We start from the raw sequence: 24,834 nt of genomic DNA, 5'->3' as shown, positions 1-24,834 counted from the left end.
ACAAATCCGCCCGCCGTTCGTAGCCTGCAGCTCCACCATCAGCCTATGAGATGCACAGACAAGGTCCCGAGCCATCAGTCCCTCTGGGCACAGTGTTACATTCACAACACAACAGGTGATGGTAGTGGACAGCAGCCGGCAGGTTTTGTTTTAATAGAAAAACTGCTTTTCCTGGACCTGCACTCATATGAAGGAGAAAACTATATAAAAAATAGGGCCTGAAGTATTTTCTCCTTAAATCCTTATACTGGCTAGAATAGAAAAGCATTGCTATGGTAACAGATGACAATAGTCAGTATGTTTTAAACAGGAATTTTCTGACGTAGATGTTCGTGCCTTGACTGGATTCAGTATAGTTTAGTTATTCTTTATTTAGCAGACTTGAGTTCCTCAGCGGGCAATCTTGAGTGCTATTGTTTTTTAAAATGACGTTTTTAAATGAAATTATTTGATTGTAATGATGATGTAACGTAAATCAAACCGATAAAAGCTGTTCATTCATAAGGGCTCACTGTATGAATAAGGAAATCAAATGTGATGTCAGACTCCTTCAAGCATGAGACCTTTAGGTTTCTATGCCAATGAAACAATTGAAACTTGTATTCTGAACTACACCTCTGGCAAAGTGTGCAACTGCCCTAGAGGCCCAGACACACACCCAAGAGGTCCCAGGTTCACAGTCTGTGATTAAAAATATGTACCACAAAAGCACAGTATCAAATTAAATGATCCTGGACATAAAAGTGAAACAAATTTCATTAAAGGAAACAATCTGTTGTCTAAATGGCAGTGCTTTTCATTTTTCTTGGCTTGTTTGTGTCAAATAAAAAAATGTATGACTTCTTAAAACAGTTTTTAAAGCAAATGTTAAATAAGTTACAGTATTTACTGGGGATGCTTCAGCTATTGTGAGTATCTGTGGAAGCAGAGCAATGTTTGTCATATTGACTTTAAGTGCATTTACATTTTTCTTTATGTATTTTAAATTGTGTTTTGGACAATCAAAGGTCCATAGCCCTTCAGAGGAATCATTTTATCAGGCAATGACTGTAAGGTAATGCTTGTTAGTAAGATGAATTCATTGTTGATTTTGTTCCAACAGTAAAAAAAAAAAAAAAAAAAAAAAAAAAAAAATATATATATATATATATAGATAGATAGATAGATAGATAGATATCTATATCTATATCTATATATAATATCACAAAATGTATCCTTTAAAGCTGGTCCTGTATTCTTACCTCTTTGGTTTAAAAAAGATTAATTGTGCAAGACTTTGTAATAACTGTTCTGTTCTGGGTTGTGGAACTATCCTGGATCCTGCTCCTTTTTTCCAGCTGCTTAATATTTAACGCACTAATATTATTGACATTTAATGAATGCTCCTCACATAACATTGATTTCTCAAACTTTATTCATAAAGTTTCCAAACTACTTCACATTTCATTAATATCTTGTAACTACAAAAAGTGATCCAGCAACTCCAAACAACAGTTATTCCTCAAGGACCCACCCAAAGTAATTTTATATATGTTGCTTATTGTAAATGGGATGAACTGCAGACTGCTTCTTAATGATTCCGCATAAGGATTTTTCAAAATGTTTTAAATGCTTTTTTTGTTATTTATTTTTTATAATTTTTTATCTATTCTTGTAACAGTTTCATTTGATGCTTTCCTTGTTCTCGCTCTTTTTCTTTCTTTCTTTTTTTTTTTAAGATTAGTCATAATGAGAATCAGTGCAAATTGAGGGAAACAGCTCCATACCAGCTGGTTTGTCTTATCTCCTCCTTCAACTTTCTCTTCGAATAATGAGTAACAATAATCATAAATATAAAAACGATAATAATAACCCTGGTTCAATCGTCTCTCTTTGTGAATGAAAATTGCTGCTGTGTTTATTTAAATAAAGTTTCTGTGAAATGACCTTCCATTGTCATCATCCGGGGCTCTACATACCTCACGACGCGCATGCGCACTCTTCCACTGTGGTTCGACCTCTGCAGTCGGTAAGTGTGATGGCAGTTTGAATGAGAACGTAATCTGTGACAAATCTCTTTTCATCCTCTCTCCAGACTCCTCATCGCAGCGCTCAAGTGAGGAGAACATGGAAAGCGGATGAAAATGTCTTTGTGACTGTGTTTATTTTTTCTGTGGGCCGTTTTTACACCCGTTTGACCTTACTTCTCTTTTCAGAGAGACCCGGGCTTCAACCAGATCTGACCGAACCGGTTAAAACAACCCAAAGTCCAAAATGTATGCCTGTGCAAAGTTCGTCTCCACGCCGGCACTGGTGAGTTTTCTCTGCCCGGTTCGGTGTATGTGACTCCCCGGTGTCTTTAAAATGTCACTGTTAATTCCGGGTGGGCCTCCGGATGAACTTGACTGGAGCTAACTGAAGGGTATCTGCAGACTAGGCCGGCTAAGCTAAAGCTAAAGCACCGAGCACACAGACACATTGTAGTTTGGATTATAACTCTGATCTTTATGCACACTGTGCTTCACAGCCATCCTCCTTAAACCTCCTCTGTGATCCTGCCGGAGCTTTTTGGCGGACATCTATCATGGCTATAAGCTAAGGTCATGATGAGCCTGTGTTAGCTCACTGTAGTGTATAGTCCATCTGAATCTGACACCCAACCTGTGCAATTGATTTAGAAATCTTCTCCATGCCCATTTAAACATTGGAAGGATTAAATATGGGTGGAAAGGAGTATTAGTTGTTCCCCAAGGTCACATTTCTGTTTCCAGTAACACCAGACAGCTAATGAATGCAAATTGCAATAAGCCTTTTTTTGGATAGATTTGCTTTGCAGGATTTTTTGATTTTCCAACCTTATACAGCGCAACCCAATAACCACAAGTTACAATTCCAAGGCTTCTAATACCATAGGTCTCAGAGTCCGCTGTAGTGAATGAGAATGACACTTGCAAAGTGACATTCAAGGTGCCTCCCATCTGCCAGTGTGCCTGGCACTTGAACCAATAATGTTTCATGTCTTTTGAGTATGCATGTGTGTTGTGTGACTGAACCTGTACCGTTTTGTTTTTTGTGCTGGTGCTGCAGGTCCGTGCTGGTTCCCGGGCTCTTTACAGACCCCTGTCTGCCTCTGTGCTGTCCAGACCCGAGACAAAATCAGAGGTGAGGCAAAATGCAGGATACTGCAGACACTCTCTTTGTAACGCTGAATTCATTGTGTGGATGCTTCTAGTTTTAATCTGTCAATTCTAGTCCTTTTTCTCCACACTAACTGAAATGATGCAAAATGTTCAGACCCCAACATATACCTTCTTTTAGTCTGGCCAACAACCAGAAGTATACTTCACAACTCGTTCTTTCTTCTTAAACTTTTCAGTTTTTCATTTTGAAATGAAGAATGGTCAACTATTTGCACCATGTATGTTAAACATTGTCGGGTTTTTTAAATTTACTTTCTATTAAATGGATGATGTTGTTTAAATGCAGGTTTGCATCTGCTGCCTGCCTTTTCACATCTTAAGCCACATTACCTCAGAATGTAAGTTAAGTTTGACTTCTCTTGCTTCAGAGCACTGTTGCTGTGATGCCTCAGAGCCCCCTATCCCAGGTCTCACTGAGGGGCTTCCAGACCAGTGCTGTCAGCAGGGACATCGACACTGCTGCTAAGTTTATTGGGGCTGGAGCTGCTACAGTTGGAGTAGCTGGATCTGGTGCTGGAATTGGGACTGTGTTTGGCAGTCTCATCATCGGCTATGCTAGGTTTGTTTCAATTTTTACAATGTACAATACCCAGGAATAGCTGTAAAAAGTTAAAATTCACTTTCATAAGTAATCATTTGGGTGGTTTTTTTTTTTTTTTTTTGGGTGGTTCTCTAAGATACACTGACAGTTTGTTCTTGTTTGCAGGAACCCATCTCTGAAGCAGCAGCTGTTCTCATATGCTATCTTGGGATTTGCCCTGTCTGAAGCTATGGGACTGTTCTGTTTGATGGTCGCTTTCCTTATCCTGTTTGCTATGTAAAAAAAAAAAAAATCTGTCGTCTGACACTTTCATTACAGATGTGACTACATATTTTATTGTGGCTACCAAAATTGTTCCGTGTTGGTGTCATGGAAATGTACATTTTCAAGTCTTTGAGACACTGTCAAAATAAGCAAAACATGTATTGTACGAATGTAAGAAATTACGTGATTAAAATACATGTTTTTGACTATTTAACAATGGCAGTAACTTTTATGCCTGGAATATCATGCGAACAACAGAAAGTGGTCTGCCTTCATGAATGTCATCTTCTCTGGAGCAGCATAGACTTGCCATGCATCAGTCTTGTTTAATTCAGCACATTACATACAAGCTTTTCAGGGTCCACCATAATGAGTACTTGGTCCAGATGAAGTCAAATAAAAATGTAATTTAGGCAGCAAGTGAGTGCTTACTTTTGTAAATGGCATTGAATAAATCTAGACAGATAATAATGGGTTTTGACTTTATTGAATATCATAAATGGAAGTCCTTGCTGGGTTATTTCAATAACTGACAGTCTGTCTTTTAGGCTAATTGGCTGAACTTCGTTACAATCACCACTTAAATCAATTTGAAAGTCAGTTTAAGTATTGGATCTTGGTTTGAGTCATTTAGGACACATTTTCATATTCCTGGAACTTTTTTATAGTAAAGTTGTTTTATGTTTAAGAACTTTAGCTGTCACCTTGTACTTTGTGAACTGATGACAGAGTCAATGTTTTAATAGAGTAATTGATTTGTGTGCATTTATTACTGCAGAAGAAAATCAGTAGTTATGCCCCTTGGTGATTATAAGAAATTACACATTTGGTAAATGCCATAAAAAAAGAAATATGTGGCTGATAATGTGACTTTAAGGAAAACATTTGGGGTGAGTGCAAACATGCACCGCTACATTTTAACGGCTCTGTATGGTAATCTTACTAAAATACGTGATCTTAATCAAATAAATCAACATTGGCTATTCCAAAGTAGATAGCTAACTACAGTGTGCATTACTCACAATGTCAGTCAAAGTTTGCAAAGTAGTATGTTGTTTCATTGAAAAAATATACAACAGAAAAGCTATCAGTCAAAAGGAACCGTAAAAATGCACCAAGAATGTCTTGATGCTTTGTACGGTTCAACGAAGTGATGCATTTTCTCTTCAGTTTGCCATGAAGCAATATGTTCCATCGAAAAGGAGAACTGTTTAATTGGCATGTCCCGTTTTTTTTACTGAGAATAAATTCCCTCGGAAAGTGAAAACACGTAATAAAACCTCTCATATTAAGGGTCAGTCGTGACGAGATACAAGCCCGAAGCTTCCCGTGACGTTTACGGAAACGCTCAATCTACTCTCGCGATACTGCTGAAGAGACGTGGGATTTTGGAAGTCGAGGGTTGTGGCTGAGGGTAAGTGACCACAGTAACTGACAGCGACTCGTCACAAAGCTCCCGTTAGAGGATTAATTTGTGACACCGAGCCGGGCTTGTGCTCCGGTACACAGAAACGGGCCGGAGCCGGACGCTGACAGCTCCTCTGTTTACACTGCCACTTAGGTCCAAACATGGCGACGGGTCTATGTTAACGCAGGGCTCGGGCTATTTCATGGAAGCGACTGGAACATGATCGCTCCCTCTGTTGTAACAGAAGCAGCTTTAGCTGTGATGTCTTCTCGTCACATTTACAGCACGGTTCACTGCCGGGGCGGCTCAAGATGCCCTCTCGGTCGTGTATTTGGGTGAAAATAAACGGAGCGAGAATTCAGCGTCTTTTGTGGTGACACTGAGGTGTAAACAACCAAAGCAGCCGCCCTTCACCGACCTGCTTTGTCCGTCTGTCCGGTCTTTCACCTCCACGGTGCTCCGGTACTCACTCAGCAAACCGTCTGAGCTCCGTGCACCTGCTGAAATGAAGGCTAAACATCAGCACAGCCGTGATGAATGGTCCACATGATACACATTAAAGCTCATCTAACCCCAGCCTGCACTTTTTCTGATTTATTTCAGGACGACACATCAGGAACTCCTTAATATGAGTGATGATAAACCTTTCCAATGTACTGCTCCTGGGTGTGGACAGGTAAGTCAATTCAGTAATGACAGAATATGAACAATGTTACAGAATACTATGTGAAATGGCTTTTTACAGAAAGGGAGGCTGCTAGATGAAAATGCAGGCTTCCCATCATGGACACAGTAAATGAAAAGCAATTAAAAACCAAATAAAAATAAAAACAAAAGGCATCTTCATTACATCATGTACAGAGAAGGTGAAACCAAAAACACTGCCTGGCATGTTGGTTTTTGTTTGTTGTAGTACTGAATGAGTACAATGCAACTTAATTTAATTAAATTTAAAATTCGCCATTGTGGGGCGTTTAGGGGCTGATGGATTAGGTCATTGTTGCCCATCTTTCTCCAGGCAGCCAACTATACACACACACATACCAATTATAAACAAAGCAAGCAACCAAACTGCTGATAAGCAAACCAAAGTTTCATCAAGCCCCTGAATGTTCAATGGGGCCTGGCGTAGTTGTTTACTCTTCCCGACTGGTTACTCAACTTTCTTACATCTGAAGTTAGGATTTTCAATACCCTGAAGTCATAAATGCAGCAACCAAACCTCAATCCTCCTGAAACAGGAGTAAAATAATCAGTGTAAAGTTAACAGCTTCATACATATTTAACATTTTTACTCATTTGAAGAGGTTTGCATGGCTTTTTAATATGGAATGTAACAAGATAAGAGTATAGATTAGGTGGTGTAATTGTACTTCATTGGTATTCATTTCCTCATGGTAATAACTAATAAGTATAACTATAAGAATTAAAAAAAAAAAAACCTAATACTAAAAACGAAGCCATATTGCCTGTTCAACAGTATTATTGCCCCCCCCCCCCATCATGTCTTATTATCCTGTCTGTTTTCTTCTTTGAACATTAAATAGAGATTTACAAATGAAGACCACTTGGCCGTCCATAAACACAAACATGAGATGACCCTCAAGTTTGGCCCAGCAAGGAATGACAGTGTCATCATTGCTGGTTTGTGCTCTTGAAGTTCATATATTTTGACATAACTGATGCTTCAACCAGTGCGCTCAAAGTTTCCTTCCATTGCAGACCAAACCCCTACACCTACTCGTTTTTTGAAGAACTGCGAGGAGGTTGGCCTTTTCAATGAGCTTGCAAGCCCATTTGACCATGACTTCAAAAAGGCGACTGAAGATGACATTAAAAAGGTTTACCTCATTAAGCTTGCCGGCAGGCTAACTGACTCCTGTTTGTTCTGTTGTTGGTGTTTCCATGTCTGTGGCTTATTTGTTGTTCTGTGCATCCCACTGCTCTGTAGTTACCATTGGATTTGTCACCTCTCGCAACGCCGATCATACGCAACAAAATTGAGGAACCCACAGCAATGGAGGCACATCGAGATAGCCCTCTGCCTCACCCTGAGTCTACCACAAGTGACGACAAGGTAAAGGCTCTGAATAAGCTGCCTCTGCAATTTGTGCTTGTCAGAGTTTACAAGACTGTCCTGAAACACGTTTTGCTGATTCTGTGACCAGTAATTTACTCTGGAATTGGCAGACTGGTGTGGATATTCATCTAAGAAGTTATCGGATTTTTTGTAATTTTAGTCTGACTTTGGCTTGTTTTAATATAATTTCTATACAGTTGTGTAAACACTGGAAGAAATACAGCGCTGAACAAAAATAATTAATAACACAATAATGAGTTTTAGGCAGATTTAGAACAATCTGGTCTAATGTTATTGTTAATATTTACATTAACTTTTTTAAATAATCTGATCGTCATTAAACATCTCCTGCAGCTAAGGTGTTGTATGATGTTTTCAGGACTTATCTTTGCAGCCAGCCTCACTGCCAACATCCACTATAGTCCATCCTGCATCCCTCCAAGTTCCCAATGTACTTCTAGCAACCTCAGAGGCTAATGTTGTTATACAGCAAGCTCTCCCATCGCCAACATCTAGCTCTGTTATTACCCAAGTCCCATCCACTAATAGGCCTATAGTGTAAGTAACTCAAAATGTCCATATTTAAAAATCGTAGTTTTATTAATTCATCCTTTCCTTTTTTGAAATTATTTCTGTCCAGTTTTGTCTTGGTGAGCTCATATTTCATGAGGCATGTGCTTGTTTGTTTTTGATTTATTCGCACTCCACAGGTATGTTTATTTTTTGGCTGTAGACATCATAAAGTCTGGTCTTCATCAGTGTTGTTCAGATATAGACATAAAGCTTCAGTTCAATTTCTGAGTAGTGTAAAATCATAAAGGGGGTTTTCACTTAATCATCACCGTCACAGTCTAGTGCTGAGAGGATCCACCCTCTGTCAGGCAACAATAAATTCATAAATACATTTAGTGAAATAGTGTGGCACGGATGATTTAATTGAAAAGTCTTCACTAATTTAATAATAGTAAAATAGAACCACAAGTCAATATATGAGCAAACTGATGTTACCTACTGGATCTAATATGGCAGCCAAAGCTGTTCTTTCCATTGATATTGCTTGACTGTTATGCAACAGGTGTATTTTTCACTTTGAGCTGTTTGAGTTGGATTCTGTCTTGGGTTCCATTTTTTTCCTCATTGATTGTTGCCTGAATATGACTGTGTTAGTAGCTTATATCAGTAGCCACTCTGGTCTTGAAACAGTTTTGTGTTTTTAATCACCAAGTTGTGTTTTTTTTTTTTCTCTCTCATTGGCATGTCTTTTCTCTCCTCCTTCAGCCCGGTGTCTGGCACCTTCCCTGTGCTCTTACAGCTGCCTAATGGCCAGACCATGCCAGTTGCTATACCGGCGTCTATTACGAACTCAAGTGTACATATTCCAACTACAATCCCTGTGAGTCTGCTGGTTATGTGATGTTAATATTGTGTTTCAGTGTGTCTTTACAACTGTGTGAGATTTCAAACAAGCCCCTTTCCATCTTTTATATTATTTAACTAAACTGAGCACAGAATTAAAAGTTAAAGCATGCAGTAATTTCCCAAGCAAAAGAAAAATGTCAACAAAGAAATGACAGCATTATCACCTCAGGGTCTGTCCTGGACCTTTTGATTAATTAAGTGACATAAGCAGATACAGAGTTTGTCCAGTTGTATTGAATTGTAAATGTCTGTTCCATTTAATTTTCTTGAGGAGCACTTACAGGACGTGTTGTCCATGTTAGCTTAGTAATTGAGTTTCATTGTGTTTTCATGTCTCAACAGTAGCCATTGAAACCGGTTCACTGCAGTGCCCATTTTCTTGCATTCTTCAGTTTCCAATCATTTCACAAAGCACAGAACAACTATTGCTTTTAGAGACAAGCTTTGTTGACAGCTATTTTCCAGGGACTAGAATAAACCAACTAATGAACTGAAGCATTCGCTTTCTCCAGCCGTAACTTTGGGTTATTATTTGGGTCCAGTGTGTAGACTAACAAAATCACTGGCCTGTGTCGAATAACATGCTTTGCTGGGCACAGGTTTGCTTGTGAAATGTTGCCTTTGTGCATCCAGGAGATTTTTAGATACAATGCATCAATCACATAGGTATTAAATTTCTGCTGTTTATTGCTCACAAATTAAATTTTAGACTGTGCAAGAACACTTGTTTACATCAGCAAAACTGAAGTCCTTCTTAGGTGACATTCAAATTACACTTTATTCTGCAGCAATGCATTAATACCACGTATCTCCTTTACTTAGAACAGAGGGAGTATTTACTACTTTGGCACCTCAGATCTGGCAGTTAATTCACTGCAATAGAGGTTGAGTAAAATAATGGACTTGAGACTTAACTGTGTGTCACTATTGCAAAGGCACAGGCTTTGGCTGAGGCACAGCAGGCGCTTTTCCAGGATACTTTACTATTTGTCCTTGTACAATTAGAATCAATGCTCATGGTTTCTGGCAGAGCAGATAGATGATGCTACTAATGTGTTTTGCAAACCAATTATAATGGCAACCCATGACACTGTCTGATATAGGAAATATGTTGTAAATTCAGGTCTTTTTGGTGTTTTGTTTTTTTACTCCCTCATGTGGAAGCTTGTCTTGTTGTTCACTGTAGTCCTGATTGTCTGTGTGGAACATTGAGCAGCAGATGATTATCTCCTGATAGTGGCACAGCAGGGAAAAAACCTGTATCTTCCCAGTCTGTGGGGATTGGGAAAGCCGTTGACAAGCAAAAGAGGGCAAAAGTAAATGGAGAACATGAGCCACCAGTGGGCCTTCCTTTCACTTGATCATCTCCTCCCCCCCCTTCTATCTTTCCCTTGCCAGCTCTCCCTACCTCCCTCTGCCTCATTGTCAGCAGCTATTAGAGGAGGCCTGGCTCTGCCCTTCCGACTGTCTGTCTCTCCATCCTCTCTTCAGTTTCCCTGTCCATATGCTCTCACGCAGCCAGGCAGAGGTTCATTAGCGTGCACACTGCATCTCCATGTGGCGTTGCCTCCACAAAATAACAGGCCATCCAACCTAATGAGCCTGCCGTGACTGCATGTGTGTTTGTGTTGCGGGGCAGTGCCGCCTGCCTTTTTATTGCCGAAGACTAATTTTCTCTGTGCTGATCTGTGTCTCTGCTGTCAGCTTGTCAGACCTGTCACCGTAGTGCCTAACGTCCCCGGGATTCCAGGACCTCCCTCTCCACAACCACAGGCTCAATCAGAAGCAAAACTGGTATTTATTATCTCCATCTTTTACATAAAATATTATTTCCATGTGTGTATCTGTTATTTTCTGTCTGAGCGAGATAACGACAGCCAAAGTAATAAGAGAACTTGACAATAGGGAAACAGTTTCTTGGGCCTGATGAGGGCACTAGAGAAACCCTGGGAGAGCAGTATCCAAAAGATTTTTAATTACAATCCCTTTCTCATTAATGAATTAAATTACCATCTAGTATTTTTTTTATTAAATTTTTACAGTTTTATAGCTCTATAAAAACTCATCAGTTAATCAACAGAAAATTAAGTGAAAACAATCAGTGACTTAGTTTAGCAAAAGCCTCAAACATTTGCCATGTCCAACTTCTCAGAGATTAGTAACTCCTATATAGAAAAAACTGTTTCAGTACAAGCATTTCAGTGATGATCTGATCTGAGTGGCTGATCTTTATCAAACATGATAGTAACGTGAACATGGCAAAACAAGAAATATTAAGGCATCAAGTATTTTCTTACATTTTAAATCTGAATTGAGATTATGAAATGTATGATTTTGAATAATCCATCTGATTAAAAAAAAAAAAACAGCTGAGAGAAAACAGTGTAGCGCCAAAGTCCTTCGACTTGTGAGATAGTTGAAGGGCAGAGATATGAAGTGTTGAAAGCCAGATCAGTGGCAATTTGATGAAGCATGGATCACAGAACCTGTAAGTGTTCACAGCGTGTGCCGCCTGCGGAAATTAGCAGATAAACTACAGAGAGGAGGTGTGTGTGTGTGTGTACAGTTCATGGGAAGGATTGATCCTGACTGGTGAGAAGGAGGGGGGAGGTGGTGGGAGTTGGTGGGGATCATGGGGTATGAAGATGACAAACGCAGAGACAGCGTTGTGCTCAGCATGCCGTCATCGGGGCCAACTGGAGGGGGGCTACCAGCAAAAGCCAGCTGGGGGCATCCTGGCACACGCTCAGCAAGGCACATTAAGTCGGCCTCACCCTGCATGGAACCTTTTGTTCAGCAGAATCCTGCCTGACCTGCATCCCCCCTCTTACTCCCGGCGCCTCCCACCACACTCAGCTCATCAGCAAACACCTAATGAGCCCACATCGAGAAAACAGACCCCCGCTCAACCTGCCTGCTACCCGCCCCCACCTGGCTCTCAAGGGGCGTGGAGACGGCACTTTACAAGGACTGATGATGCTGCAAAGACCACAATAATGATAATTAACTTGCTGAATTTAGAAGATTATGCTGTTAATTAGTTGCAAAATAAAGATAAGTAATATAGTAGCAGATGGTTGAATAACACCCATGAGATGGAGGGTTATTACACTGATGAGGTTTCCATGGCAGAGATGAAATATGAATCTGACTGGCTTTTCCCTTTTTCTATGGCCCATTCCAAGAGAATAATATCTTGTTTCTGCCAGAAGAGCTTCTGGAAGGGTATTACACGATAAACTAATTTGGTAGATAGATTGCTCTGGCAAAGGTAGTTGTTAGAATAATGTGCTCCTCTGTTTTCTCATGTAAATGTATTCACTCTCACTTTGTTATTGCTGTGAAAGGCTCATTCACTTTCACCTTGTTTGCTGAGTGTTTGATGCAGGAGGAATTGGCCTTTGAATCATGGGCACCAATCTGCAGAGAAACTGTTTCTGTGAATGAACCGTGGGCTGTTTGTGTGTCCCATGTAGTTGCTACATTTTGCGCTGTGGATATTGGATGCGCCTCAGCTCTTCTTTTCTGATGAGTCTGAGCAATATGTGACATATTTGTTGTGGCATTATTATTTTATTTCCACTTTTTAACCTACGTGGCTATTTCAGGATTAATATAGTGTTAATTGTGAGGCAGATGATATGTCAGAGTAGTTGAAGGAGAGGTATTTGTCATATAATCTAGTAATGGCCCTTAATGAAGTTGTCACTAATCTATGTTGCTTTGTTTTCTGTTGACTGCTCTGACCTCAGTATCTCTCCTGATGTTAGGATGTTGGTCTTTATGCTAAAGGATCATACAATGTCCTGTGTTGTCATCTGTCGGAGCTTCCTTCCTTACATTCTTGAGCACGAATTTGGTCTGAAAGTTTTTAAATTTAAACTTGTTTGTTTTCACTGAATAGACCTGTGCTATGATGTGTCGCTGTGGCTTTACCTTTTGCATTTTTAGAATTTACAATTATTCTTTTTATGGTTTTAAAAAAAAACTTTCTTTTACAATGGGTAGCACCAACAGTTGCCTCCTTATCTACAGCTCAAAATAAGATGTTTGTATATAAAACAATCATTCTGCTTCAAAAGTTAAACCCATTAAGGACAATTTTTAATACAAAAAATATTAAAAGGCAAATACCCTCTGCATGATTTTTTTTCTGCTTAGCATATTTGCATTATTGAATGTAATTTTTCATGCAAGAATAATTAACTTTAATTAGCAGTTTATGACTTTTCCCCGTGCTGAATTATCTCCACAGAAATTGAAAGCCACATTAAGCCAGCAGCTTCCTCAGGTAACCAATGGAGATGGTGGTGACGTTCAGAGCAGCGCTGTAACCCACACTGCTGCTCCTGCATCTCCTGCCCCGACCACAACCCCAACCCCAACCCCGACTCCAGCCCCGAGCGCAGTCCTAACACCCTCTCCAACTCCTAACCTCCCCACAACAGAGGAGCCATCTTCCCATTCCCTTCAACAGCCAGCAACCTCCACTACAGAGACACCTGTAAGTATGGGATAATTCTCCTTCCAGCTCAGCTTTGCATCAGCAAACAATGGCAGACTTTTTTGTGTCCTTTATCTGTGGATCTGGTTACATGCACTGTGGGTTTGCAGCTGTTTGAAGAAGATGTGTGTTTAAACTGAGGTCAAATCAGGTGAAATTACTTTCCTGCTAATCATTTGAAGACAATTAAGCTGAGGAATAGATAGTCCAGTATCTCACTGTGCAACACAGAGGCTACGGTGATGCCAGAAGTACATTACAGATGTTGTAGTGTGGTTGCTATGATTGCTATTGTTCTGTGTCATTATTCTTGTTATTGTACAGGCATCTCCAGTACCCCCTCCACAAAACCCCCCAAGCACAGGGGGTCGGCGGCGCAGAACCACAAGTGAAGACCCTGATGAGAAGCGGCGCAAGTTCCTGGAGCGTAACAGGGCTGCTGCCTCTCGCTGTAGGCAGAAGAGGAAGGTGTGGGTCCAGTCTTTGGAGAAGAAAGCAGAAGACCTCAGCTCAATGAATGGACAGCTGCAGGTGTGCTTTACCTCTGACCTTCACCCACTGCATGTCAATATACATATGCATGTACATGGCTGTTTATCATCTGCTGCTGGAATAAGCGTGTGCACACAGACTTTTCCCTTCTGTGGTGATGAAGTCATTAAAGCCGATTAATAAGAGCTGTCATGTGACAGCAGCAGTGTGTTAGCCCTTTACATCGATACGTCCCTGTCAATAAAGATGTATCCTCCAGATGTCAGCTGCACACAAGCGTGTCTTCGCTTCTGTCTCAGCAGTTTACTGAATGGCCTCAAAAATCTCTTAGGGAAAGGTGTCTTTTTGAACCTTCATTTCACTGGAAGCAATTAGGATCTGATGCTGACAAGTTCGAAACAGTTCATGTGTCTGCTGTCTCTGTTGATAAGTGTGAGCCGGGGGTGCAGCACATCGGTGTTCCAGACAATTAAATGAGATGTGGTGTTTATTTGCTTACTGTCTTATTTTTCTGTGAAAGTGGAGTAAGATGTGGAGGAGGGTAGAGGCACTAGTGGAAAAGAAATTGGTTCATGTCATTAATATCTGGTTCACAAAACAAGTTATCAGCACTTGTCATGGGTGCACTGGCTGAGAATTTCCATAAATGTAGACAGATAAAAGGGGATGGATAGGTGAGTAAATAGGGTTATAAACACTAAGAGCTTTGCTGTTAACTACAAGAGGGGAACAACATGTGGCAGAGAATAAAAGGACGTTTCATATGAAGGCATTTATCAGCAGTGCAGTTTTTGTAAAAACCCCCATGCTGACATGGCCCAGCTGATCAGTGAAACTGCCTCTAATGATGCACAATTATTTTAACATCATCCTTAACTGGCTTTTTAATGAGGTGTCAGACCAGGCAGCTCACAGGGCTCCCAGCATTACCCAAGGCCCATTTGCTCAATTTTGATTTAATTCATAAAGTTAGAAACAAGTTAAACTCTCAGAAGTCCGTCTTAGTCAGGATTTGCATCTCCCGCATGATGCAGTTTGATGCTGCGGTACTGAGAGTATCAGTGGCACAGCTGCTGTCATGGATTTGACTTCACCTTGTAAGCTTAATGATTTTATAAATGCCTTTGTAAGTCAAGCAAGCATGATTAGGGACCCCTTCTTCACATCCAACTAATGAAAGAGCATTTTGTACCTTTTGCGTCCAGGCTTATCTCGTGTGGTTCTGTCACAAGACGTCAGGGACAGAAGAACGGAAAGCCTGTGTTTATATAAATGAGAGCAGTCGTGGTGGAAGAACCTTGAATATGGCATTGGCTACATGAGATACATACACTCAATCCAGCTGTGTTTAAATCTGTCTCACAATAACTCAGCCCTGCCAACACCAGCAAGACTAAACAGATGGAATCAAATAAATTGGCTGCTTTTAGACTAATAGATTAAGCTGCCCATAGTCCTGTTAAAGGAGAAGAGAAGGAGCTTAAATCTGCCATTGGGTGTTCTGCAGGCCCCTGGCCGCTCTAAATCCAGTTAAAGTCACCTTCAACGTAATGTGGCTCTCTTTTATGACATGCAGAAATCCTCAGTTCCCCTGGGAGCTGTAACGACACAAGAGTGTAAATCTCAGCAGCATCCACCAAGTTGCACTGACAAACCGAACAGTTCACCTCTGACAAATGTGCTGGTGGGTAGCCAGTGAAGGCCCATAATTATTGTGTAAGAAAAACATAAATGAAGAAGCACATCATATTTTATTCTGAATTCATTCCCACTGCCTTTCCTTGTGTTTCCTTTCTTGTTGGAGGAAATATGAGTGTACCTGCAGCACCGTGACAGTCATGCATGATTACTGTACAAAGTCTTGAAAATTTAACCCCGTGATCCCCTTAATAATTAGCATGAGCAATTAACAGGATAAAAGATGCAGATGTTCACATTCGGGCTGTGATTTAATTTTCAGTCTATTTTGAGTTTCGAGTCAAACTAGACATTTAAGTCAGGCAGACAGACACTTGCTTACATGTTCTTCTTAGACTTATATCAGTATCAGCTTAACTGCTGGCCTTCCAGATAGTGCAGGAATCAAGCCATCATTACATAATTTGTCCACCAGAGAGCACTGAGACTTGTTTTGATAGTGCAAAATCTTCACCCAAAACATATTGTGTGCTTGTCACAGTGCTTTAGAGAATTATTTACAAACATGCACTGTATGTTCTGAGTTGATCAAAATAAAATATCAACCGATACATTTTTGGATTTATGTAAAGTCCAAATATCAAAATTACTATTAGTCACAAAAATCAAGTAGATGTCTCCCCATTTGAAACAAATTTTTAAATGTACTTGCGACCTAAAAAAAGGTTGAGTACACAACTTATGTTCTGAATTATATTTAAATAAATGCTGTGATGGGCTGAACTCTATCTGCCATGTCATTTGGAAAAGTTGTATTGGAAAAGTTAAACTATGCACATATGCTCATCTGTTTGTCTTCATTTTTTAAATCTGGCGTACTGCATGATCCAGAGTGACCATTTTATTGAGTACTGTTGTATGTCTCCACTCTCCCACAGAATGAAGTCACCCTGCTGAGAAACGAAGTGGCTCAGCTGAAGCAGCTTCTTCTGGCTCATAAAGATTGCCCTGTAACCGCCATGCAGAAGAAATCTGGCTATCACAGTGAGTAATGCTCCATTATTCTCAGCCCGGGGCTTCCAGCGAAACCTTCTAAAATGAGCTCCAGAGAATCACAAGAAGGACACGTCTTACTTATGACCCAATGGAAAGAGCTATTGACATATTAAAAAAAAAAAAAAAAAAAAACTTTGAGAAAGTTGAGATATTCAGGGATAATATTGTTTGAGATGGATTCCTATTGGAGTCCTCTCTCCAGGCCACAGGTGGTAACCATAAGTAAGCATCCATCTCCTCATTTGACACCAAAATATAGATTTGTCAGACGAAGCTTAATGTCTACTGGGAATGAAAACCAAAGCATTTAACACACGTGAATAAACATGTGCCTTTTACATCTCCAGCTTACATGCTAAGATTTTTATGAATATTTGAGCATTCGGGAAGATGCTTCCATTTACAGCCTCTTCATTTAAATTTCCTGCTGTCAGCCTGTGCTGTGCAATTGCATCACATGGTCTCATTTAGCGTTATATCACCTATATTTCTTTGTTTCAAGAGACTGGGGAATTGTGTCATTTTGATTTTATGGTCATAACTCACCCTCACACACGAGCCAGAATGCAACAAGAACACATGCGCGGTGAGCCCCTTCTCCACGACGCTCTAAACACCTCTGCTGACTTGTATTGACAATGATTGCCTCTGAAATGAGTCCATTAAAGCAGCGAGCTTGACAAGACTGCAGAGCGCTCTTGTTGTGGGATGTCCACCAAGCTAGTCTGTTCATTATGCACCCCTTACTGCTAACCATCCCACTGACACACGTCATGTGTATTATCAGACTGATGGTTTACAGGCTAGAGAGGGCTGTGAGAGCCAGGTCTCATTTAGTGTCGTCTGGCTTGTGTTTTATCAGGATCCACAGATGAATTGGGTCATCGTTCTCATGTCTGTCCTGTGTTTCTTCCTTTGAGAATGATGGCATTTGGAGTGCGTTTTCTGCAGATTGGGAAAATAAAACCACATCCAATTCAGTTTGGTCCATGATGAAAGCCAAGAAGAAAAGGCTGAGTGACAATAAAACTCCTGGAAAGAAGGAAATAAACTGACCTTCTTTTATTTAAATTACCCCCATAGCCCTATCAGATGAGCTCTAATAGCCCTCCATCAACACCACCTCTCCTGTTCCAAATGTCTTTATTCAAATGGGTTTTAAACTGGATGTTATTTAACACCATTGATTATGTGATTACAATATTTTAATTACAAATAAAGCGCCCATTTAGGTTGATTAGGTCAGTTCTGCAATCAAAGCATTTATTATAGGGCTTTTACGGCAGCTTTAGTATATACACACACATTTTGGATTTTTGGAATGAGTCCATAATCTTTATCAGCAGTTGAACCAATGTCTGGAGTTCAAATGCCCCTGGTTGGGAATCACTGTAACAATCACTCTCACTAATTATTAAAACACAATTCTGACTGATCCGTGACTCTCACTCACATAAAACCCTCATCAAGCTCTCCACTTTCTGAGAGATACACATCCCAGAAGACTACACTGCCCCCCCAACCCAGTAATACCCTTCATCGCCCTGACCAGGCGTAACTGTGGCAGGTGGGAGGAAATTACCCAGACTGCCCCACAAACAAGCCAGGACATGCTTTCACTTGGCACACCAAGCTGTCCATCTGCTTAAAGCAAACCCCACTTCAGAAACCGAGAGAGCAGAAAGAAGCTCTGGCTGCCCAGGGAACCAGCATTTCTGTATTATTATACATCAGCCAGCCAGCCCTTAATGTCGTTAGGAGTAATAATGCTCACTTGAACATGGAACAAAACCACCACACTGATTTATTTTGAGGTTGACCTTCGGCATAATAAAACAGCAAAGGAGTTTATAGCGCTTTGACATTCACTTGCACCAAGTCACATGGTCAAAGTCCAGTCAAGAGGGCAGATCAAGCTCCCAGTGGAAAGATATTCGTATTGCACTTTAATTGCTTCCTTCTGCTATCGAATCAGTATTTTACAATTTCAAATAAGAGTCTCAGTCATTAATTACAAATGCCATAACAAGTGACTTCATATCATTAGCAATATTAATTATCATTGTGCGCCTTATTCCTTTATGAAACAGAGCATGAGAGTAGACTCTTTTTTTTTTTTTTTCTTTCCATCCGGATCCAATTAATTCAATGCAACTGCCTAACAGCTGGTGGCATTTCAACTCCAAGTCTTCCCTACTCTCCAGTGTGAGCATCATTAAAATCAGGTGCTGTAATCATCTGTCGCTGCAGTAGTTGGCAAGGTAACAAAAAACAAATGAGAATGCAGTTAGGGATGGGAAACACTGCCACATGCCCCAGAATGTAATGCACCCTTATGATGTGGGTTTAAATTGACATTGGAGCTTTAATTAAAGGAAAGGGTGCAGAAGTGGCATTATGGGGATTAATGAAATGGTTTGCATACACCACATGCAGATAGCTCTTTTACATCTGGTTAGGCCTTCATGACAAAGCTTTCCCAAGCCTTTCTGGGTTGTATCAGGTAAATGCTCTCAATTAAAGCAGCATGAAACAGCGGCATAATAAAATCCAAGCATCATTGCAATATATTAGCTTCTTGAACTGTGATTCCCCTCCATTATCCTTGCAGTCTCCGACAAAGACGAGAGTTGCGAGGAGATGTCCGTCCCTGGAAGTCCCCAAAATGAGGCCATCCAGCACAGCTCTGTCAGCACCTCCAACGGGGTCAGCTCCTCCTCCACAACCCCGGCCGTATCCGCCACCGCCGCCACCGCCGCCCTCACATCGAACCAGAGCACAGAGGAGAGCCAGCCAGGGCGAGGCGCTGGCGAGTCTCAGCCTTCAGGGAGTTGATCATCCCCAACGATGCCCAAGTGTCAGCACGGGAGCGCCGTAGCCTCTTTTCTCTCTCTGACAAACAGAGGATTTCAATTCTCTCTCAGCTTCAGTTTGGAACGTACTGTTTTTAATTTATTATTGCTCAGTTTGTTTTTTATTTTCCGTTTGGTCCGTTTTGTCCTCCATAGGCAATGCTTTTGAAAATGCAATGTTTTCTCTGGAATTGATGAAGACAAAAGAAAAGGCACTTTAGGTGTAAGATGTAAAACACGTGATTCTAAAAATGTTTTTGTATTTGTGTCACTTATTTATTAATCTTATATATTTTTTTATTTGATGACGCTCAGCCTGAGAGGTTGATTAATGAATTGTTAGAAACCTTACCAAAGTGTGTTGTGGCTCATTTGTAATTAGTTTGTTTTCATGACTTTTCTAAGAACTATCTACACATATAGTTGCATAAGGAGTAGTCACTTTTTGTTGTAATTAGCTTTTTCCATTTTGCACATTTTGAGAGATGAGGGGTTTACCTTTTTGGAGTTTGACAGTCCACACAAGTACTGGCAGCTTTTTAAAAGTAGATTTGAATACTGTCACATTACACAAATGTAAACAGCAGAATCTGACTTTGATTTTTTTTTTTTTGAGATTAGCTGTGGTCACATTGTGCAGTTTGAATGTTTGAGCTCCCCTCTGCTTGTAAAATAATTGTCTTAAGGGGGTGAGTTGGTTAGAAATTTTTGTTATTTCATTGACATTCCATCTGTAGTCAGATTGTTCCTGAAGCAGTGATTGTAGGATTGCAGTATCTTTTCCATTACTCAATCATGGTGATGTTGACTTCATTCAGTGCCATTAAAGCTTTTGTATAAATTACTTCTTTACCTTTTTAATGCAGATTATTATGTTGATTGCCGTCCTCTCATTTGAAGGGTCTCATGAACTTGCTCAGTAGAGATGTATTGCTTTTATATACTGTCTTTGCTTTATAGTTGACCATTTATGGCTCTAGTGTCGAATACAAAACACTTAAGGACATTATGCTGTTTTCATGATTTCAATTCTAGATGATGTTTTTAGAAGACATTGTAAATAACATCAATGATACATTGTATGTGATCTTTCAAGGTGTTATGTACTGTTGTTTTTTATAGGATAGTCGGGATTCAGTAGCTGAGCTGTTGATCACATTAATTCTGGTAGCTGTTAAAAACTGACCTTTATCCAGCCATTAGGATAGGCCTCTCCCCGACTCAATGATGTTGTCATGTCAAATTAAAGCATTCAGATGTGAACTGGAATCACATCCTGTATATTACAGTAATGCTACTACTGCTTTGTAAGGATTGTGAAATAATCATAGGGAGCAAATCACAGTCAATTTGCCTTTTCTCTTAGTCTGTACCAGCTTACTACTGTGTAGTTTTACAAGGAGCTAACACATTGTTTTCTTAAAGTATGATTTTTTTTTTCAACTATACTGTCATGTGCTATCTGCATGAGATAATGATTCTCTGCGAGAATTTAACAGTTTGTACAATAATGTCTCAGCCAGATAAATATCAGTAAAAAGAAGTTGTTTTAACTTGAGTTGTGGCTCTAAGCTTAAGAAAACTTTGGTTATTTGTTTTAAACTTGGCTTTACTGCTAAAAAGGGGTGTGATACTGTGTTGAAAGTGAAAAGTGTACTTGTAACTTGTGAAAGTTCTGTATAAAATTTGAATTGATAAGTTGTTGTAATAAACCTTTTAATATCTCTTTAAAACATCCAGCCTGATACTGTCTATATTTAATCCACATCAACTGGAACCAGCATGTTGGTAAATAATTAAAATAACATTTTACTCTCTTAAACAAGATGATCTTAAATAATGTCATCAATGGATAAATCCAGTCCCAGAAAGAGTTCACAGTAGTTTCATTTGAACTTTCTCATGAAGCCACTGTCTATTGACCAAAGGAGCAGAAGTGAGCAGATCACGTGTTGCTGGTGAACAAAAACCTTTTCTGTGGTTCAGTCTGCCACCTTGTGGAAGAACTGATCTCTGATGTAGACCTGGAGATTTACAGCCATGGGCATGTGGTTTTGGCTTTTGTCCTATAAAAAGAATAATTGCCATCTTGGGGATGCTCGCGGTGGATTTATGGAGTCAGCAAAACCAAAAATTATTGGTTCTGTCTCATGTTGTCATCTCAATCTTTCACTGACTGAATTTTCATGGTGACAGTATAAGAGTGGAGATCAGGTGTCACCAACTCCGGCCCTGGTGACCGTCTGGCATGCTTTCGAGGTTTCCCTGCTCCAAGACACCTGATTCAAATGAGTGGCTCCTTATAAGGCCTCAGCTGAGCTTGATGAGCAACTGCTCACTTGAATCCGGTGTGTGAGAGCAGGGAAACCTCTTAAACATGCAGGTCAGTAGCTCTTCAGGAACAGAGTTGGTGTCTGGTGTGGAAGTAAAGCTATCACAGTATAAAAACACCTTTGTGTACTGTTTGCATCTATTAATGACAAATAGTCAAAATGTTAATGTTAATTAAGTACAAGCTCAAAAGAGCAAATAAAGAATAGTGTACTTTAGAACAGACTGTATATGTTTATTTAGAGAGCTATAAAATATGAATAATAATAATAATAATAATAATTAAGTTTGGTCTAAAAGTTGTTTTTTTTATGGGTCAGCTGAACCTCCAGTGATGCTGATACCAGAATATCACTGTAGCAATAAACTGACCAAAGAAAAACACACGACATCTGCAAACTATTATTAGAAAATGCATCAAGGAGATGAGGTGTGTCTGTGTGTGATGATCACTGTTATGAATTTAAAATGTGACGTGTACCTGCTCATGATTATTTATTAAGTTCAGCACTGTCATCCAAAGCTGCCTTTTACAGCCGTTGATTGAGACGCACTGAGCTGTTTGTGCCTGAACACATCAGTCTCAGCCTGCAGCTCTGTCTCTCCATTCAAACGCACTGAAGGAATTTTAATGTGAAAGGTGCTTCCAAATCTCTCTTTTAAATTAAGACTTTACAACCTTTAATGTTTCAATATCAACTCCCGTACATTACTCTGTGTTTTAATGGTGAAAGTGTTTATTATTATAGCAGAAGACTATAAAACAATGAGTAGATATTTATGCTAATGTGTTAATTCCCAACCATGATAAAATGGACTATATAAATAAGTTGGTTTACGAAATAAACCCAACATTACATTAGATGCTGGCACACCAGCCCTTATCTGGAGGAAATTATGTAAACAAATAGAAACTACTGCTCATAATAATATAAAAAAAAAAAGGCTTAAGTCACAGCTCTCTGATGAATCCACAGCACAAGCTGTAAATGTCCAGCAGGCGGCGCTACATCCAAACTGAAGACTGCCTCAGTGCATCTGTGCTTTATACACACTTCAAATTGAGAAGACTTCTCACCGTAGAGTTTACAGAATAGGAGCTATTTTAAAATAAAAGATTTACTGAAAGCGCCACAACACCCCCGGTGTCACTAATTCTAATTGTGTCATTTAAATGTGAAACAAAATATCTGTATGACTTGTTATAATTATGAAGAGTTGGTGAGAGTTGGAGACGATGTGATTATCATTTTGGTTTTGTTTGTTTCAGAAATGGTTCCCTGCCAACACACGGCTCCCTAACCGAGGCGCTGGTGATTAGCTGCTGATCACAGAGGAAGAATTGTTTGTGTTTACAATGTAGGTCATATTTACAAAGCTGGAGCCGAGTGTGTGCCCTTGCATCTTTGAATTTATATCAAAGGGGGAGCCTCAGTTTTTTTTTTCTTGCACCTCTGTATGAAGGCTTTTCATTTTAACTGTTGGATTAATTGAGCTCCCCTGTGTGTGTGTTTGTGTGTGTGTTGAGGTTTTCATTAATGAATGCAGAGTGTTGAGATGTTTTCCCCATTTTCTAACTAATGCAGCAGGAAACAGAAGCTTTCAAACAGAAAGCAGACAGTGTTGATCATCACAGTCAAATGAAATTAAAATATATTGTCTATGAATTAGCCTTTCCCCATCAGCGGACTCCATATCTTACAAAATTATCAAGTGCACACGTGGACCCATCACACACAGCAGCGTCCAATTAGGAGGGAATGGCCATTGAAGTAAAAATGGTAAAACGTATCACAGTAGCTGTGAGACTTTCTGTTTTAGCGTCTCCATAAATGAGCAGGATAATAATGTGGAGCTGGTCTGCTGACAGACAGGCTGCTCCAGCTGTTCCCATTATTTGACAGGTATTTTGCTTTGGACTTCAGCAGTCTTCCTCGTCAGACTGCCACTTAATTAGGCAAAGATTAAAGCCTAGCGGCCTCATTTATGTGAATTGTATCATAAATACAAAGTGGCTGGCCCTTCTTCCTTCAGGGGGCATCAGGGCTAAATGTGCAAAACGCAGAGGTTTGCTGAAAATACGGCGCTCCAGGCCTTGCACTCCAGATTTCCTGACAATGAGGATACGCTCACCCTGCTGAGGGGTGCTGTTTTTGAGCACGTGCTTTAACCCCTCAATTCCAGGGAGACAGAGATGAAGCAGCTTGATTTACATTTAATTCAGATTATGTAAATACAATGGTTGTGTCCCAAACCCAACATGGGACTCAAAGCAAGCTGCCAGCAGCACCAAGCAAAGATGGCCTCTATTGTTATTCAAATCGAAGGAATAAGATATTTCTTTTATACATGCTCTCTGCTTTTAATTAAACTCTTGATGAGATATAATATGTTCGTTCTACAAATACTGATAACTGCTCATTATTTCCAGTTGGCAACCTCTACGTGCTATCAGACTAAGTCTGTTTGCTCTTCCTATTGACTGGAGGGCGGCTGGGCATGGCATCTGCCTCTGCCACCAGGGATGTGCATGTTTAATGGCATTATCAGCTATCACCAAGTGCGCGGGTGGAGACAAATCCCCAGTGGGCATATCCACGTGCATGACTCTGCCAATCCTTCCCCTGGGCAGCAGACCCCCTGGTGTGACTAGAGGCTGCAGTATGTCCTCCCCCCATGCATCAAGGTCCATGGTTCACCCATTACTGTCTGGATGGTCCCGCCACCATCACTTGATCCTGCCTCCCAATGCGACTTTGCTCATTTTATTGTCAATATTTTATGGTGGTCTGTGCACTCATGACACAAAGCTATACAAGCTGGCAGAAGGATAGACAGGCTGGGATTTAACAGGTATTCTGATCCTCTACTGGGCAAATGCAACAGAACTCCACCTTAAATTCTGCATTCGACTTCGGTACACGATCCATTGGGAAACTGTAGTTAAAGCATAAGAGGTCATTCTGGAGACACAACACTCCTCTGACAGTCTCTGTTATTCCAGCTGTACAACTGGCTTCCTTTAAATTGCCTCCAACGGTAAAGTGGACGCGAGGCTGATTGGCTCCTT

The 24,834-nt window shown here is 40.2% G+C and overlaps 2 protein-coding genes across 4 annotated transcripts; both read left to right on the top strand.

The window, feature by feature from the left end:
* Positions 1–1,953: 1,953 nt before the first annotated feature.
* atp5mc3a (ATP synthase membrane subunit c locus 3a) lies at positions 1,954–4,232 on the top strand. Of its 2 annotated transcripts, none has more exons than XM_029530140.1 (5): positions 1,954–2,008; positions 2,196–2,292; positions 3,067–3,141; positions 3,548–3,738; positions 3,886–4,232. In XM_029530140.1, exons 2-5 carry the CDS (start codon positions 2,254–2,256, stop codon positions 3,998–4,000), a joined length of 420 nt encoding a protein of 139 aa, XP_029386000.1. In that variant the 5' UTR covers positions 1,954–2,008; positions 2,196–2,253; the 3' UTR covers positions 4,001–4,232. The 2 variants fall into 2 exon arrangements, with proteins under 2 accessions (XP_029386000.1, XP_029386001.1); XM_029530141.1 differs by lacking the exon at positions 1,954–2,008 and adding an exon at positions 2,042–2,095.
* A 1,112-nt stretch (positions 4,233–5,344) lies between these two features.
* On the top strand, positions 5,345–21,159 carry atf2 (activating transcription factor 2). 2 transcript variants are annotated; one of them, XM_029530988.1, is made up of 12 exons: positions 5,345–5,398; positions 5,996–6,068; positions 6,940–7,036; positions 7,115–7,233; positions 7,344–7,469; positions 7,852–8,030; positions 8,751–8,865; positions 10,596–10,685; positions 13,147–13,395; positions 13,720–13,926; positions 16,464–16,569; positions 19,193–21,159. In XM_029530988.1, exons 2-12 carry the CDS (start codon positions 6,021–6,023, stop codon positions 19,414–19,416), a joined length of 1,560 nt encoding a protein of 519 aa, XP_029386848.1. In that variant the 5' UTR covers positions 5,345–5,398; positions 5,996–6,020; the 3' UTR covers positions 19,417–21,159. The 2 variants fall into 2 exon arrangements, with proteins under 2 accessions (XP_029386848.1, XP_029386849.1); XM_029530989.1 differs by lacking the exons at positions 5,345–5,398; positions 6,940–7,036 and having other exon boundaries at positions 5,411–6,068; positions 13,147–13,242; positions 13,342–13,395.
* The last annotated feature ends 3,675 nt before the right edge of the window (positions 21,160–24,834 follow it).

This window comes from Echeneis naucrates, chromosome 21, assembly GCF_900963305.1.
Source record: "Echeneis naucrates chromosome 21, fEcheNa1.1, whole genome shotgun sequence".
NCBI classification, from domain to species: domain Eukaryota; kingdom Metazoa; phylum Chordata; class Actinopteri; order Carangiformes; family Echeneidae; genus Echeneis; species Echeneis naucrates.
The sequence above is the reverse complement of the archived record's forward strand: the minus strand, read 5'-3'. Positions and strand labels throughout refer to the sequence as shown.

What these genes read in the sequence shown, in the direction of transcription:
- atp5mc3a (XM_029530140.1), top strand. Translation starts at nt 2,254, where the DNA reads ATGTATGCCTGTGCAAAGTTCGTCTCCACGCCGGCACTG. An exon ending in TCGTCTCCACGCCGGCACTG is followed by an intron (nt 2,293 to 3,066) that starts GTGAGTTTTCTC and finishes CTGGTGCTGCAG; the next exon opens with GTCCGTGCTGGTTCCCGGGC. An exon ending in CTCATCATCGGCTATGCTAG is followed by an intron (nt 3,739 to 3,885) that starts GTTTGTTTCAAT and finishes TCTTGTTTGCAG; the next exon opens with GAACCCATCTCTGAAGCAGC.
- atf2 (XM_029530988.1), top strand. Translation starts at nt 6,021, where the DNA reads ATGAGTGATGATAAACCTTTCCAATGTACTGCTCCTGGGTGTGGACAG. An exon ending in ATATTCCAACTACAATCCCT is followed by an intron (nt 8,866 to 10,595) that starts GTGAGTCTGCTG and finishes CTCTGCTGTCAG; the next exon opens with CTTGTCAGACCTGTCACCGT. An exon ending in CAATGAATGGACAGCTGCAG is followed by an intron (nt 13,927 to 16,463) that starts GTGTGCTTTACC and finishes ACTCTCCCACAG; the next exon opens with AATGAAGTCACCCTGCTGAG.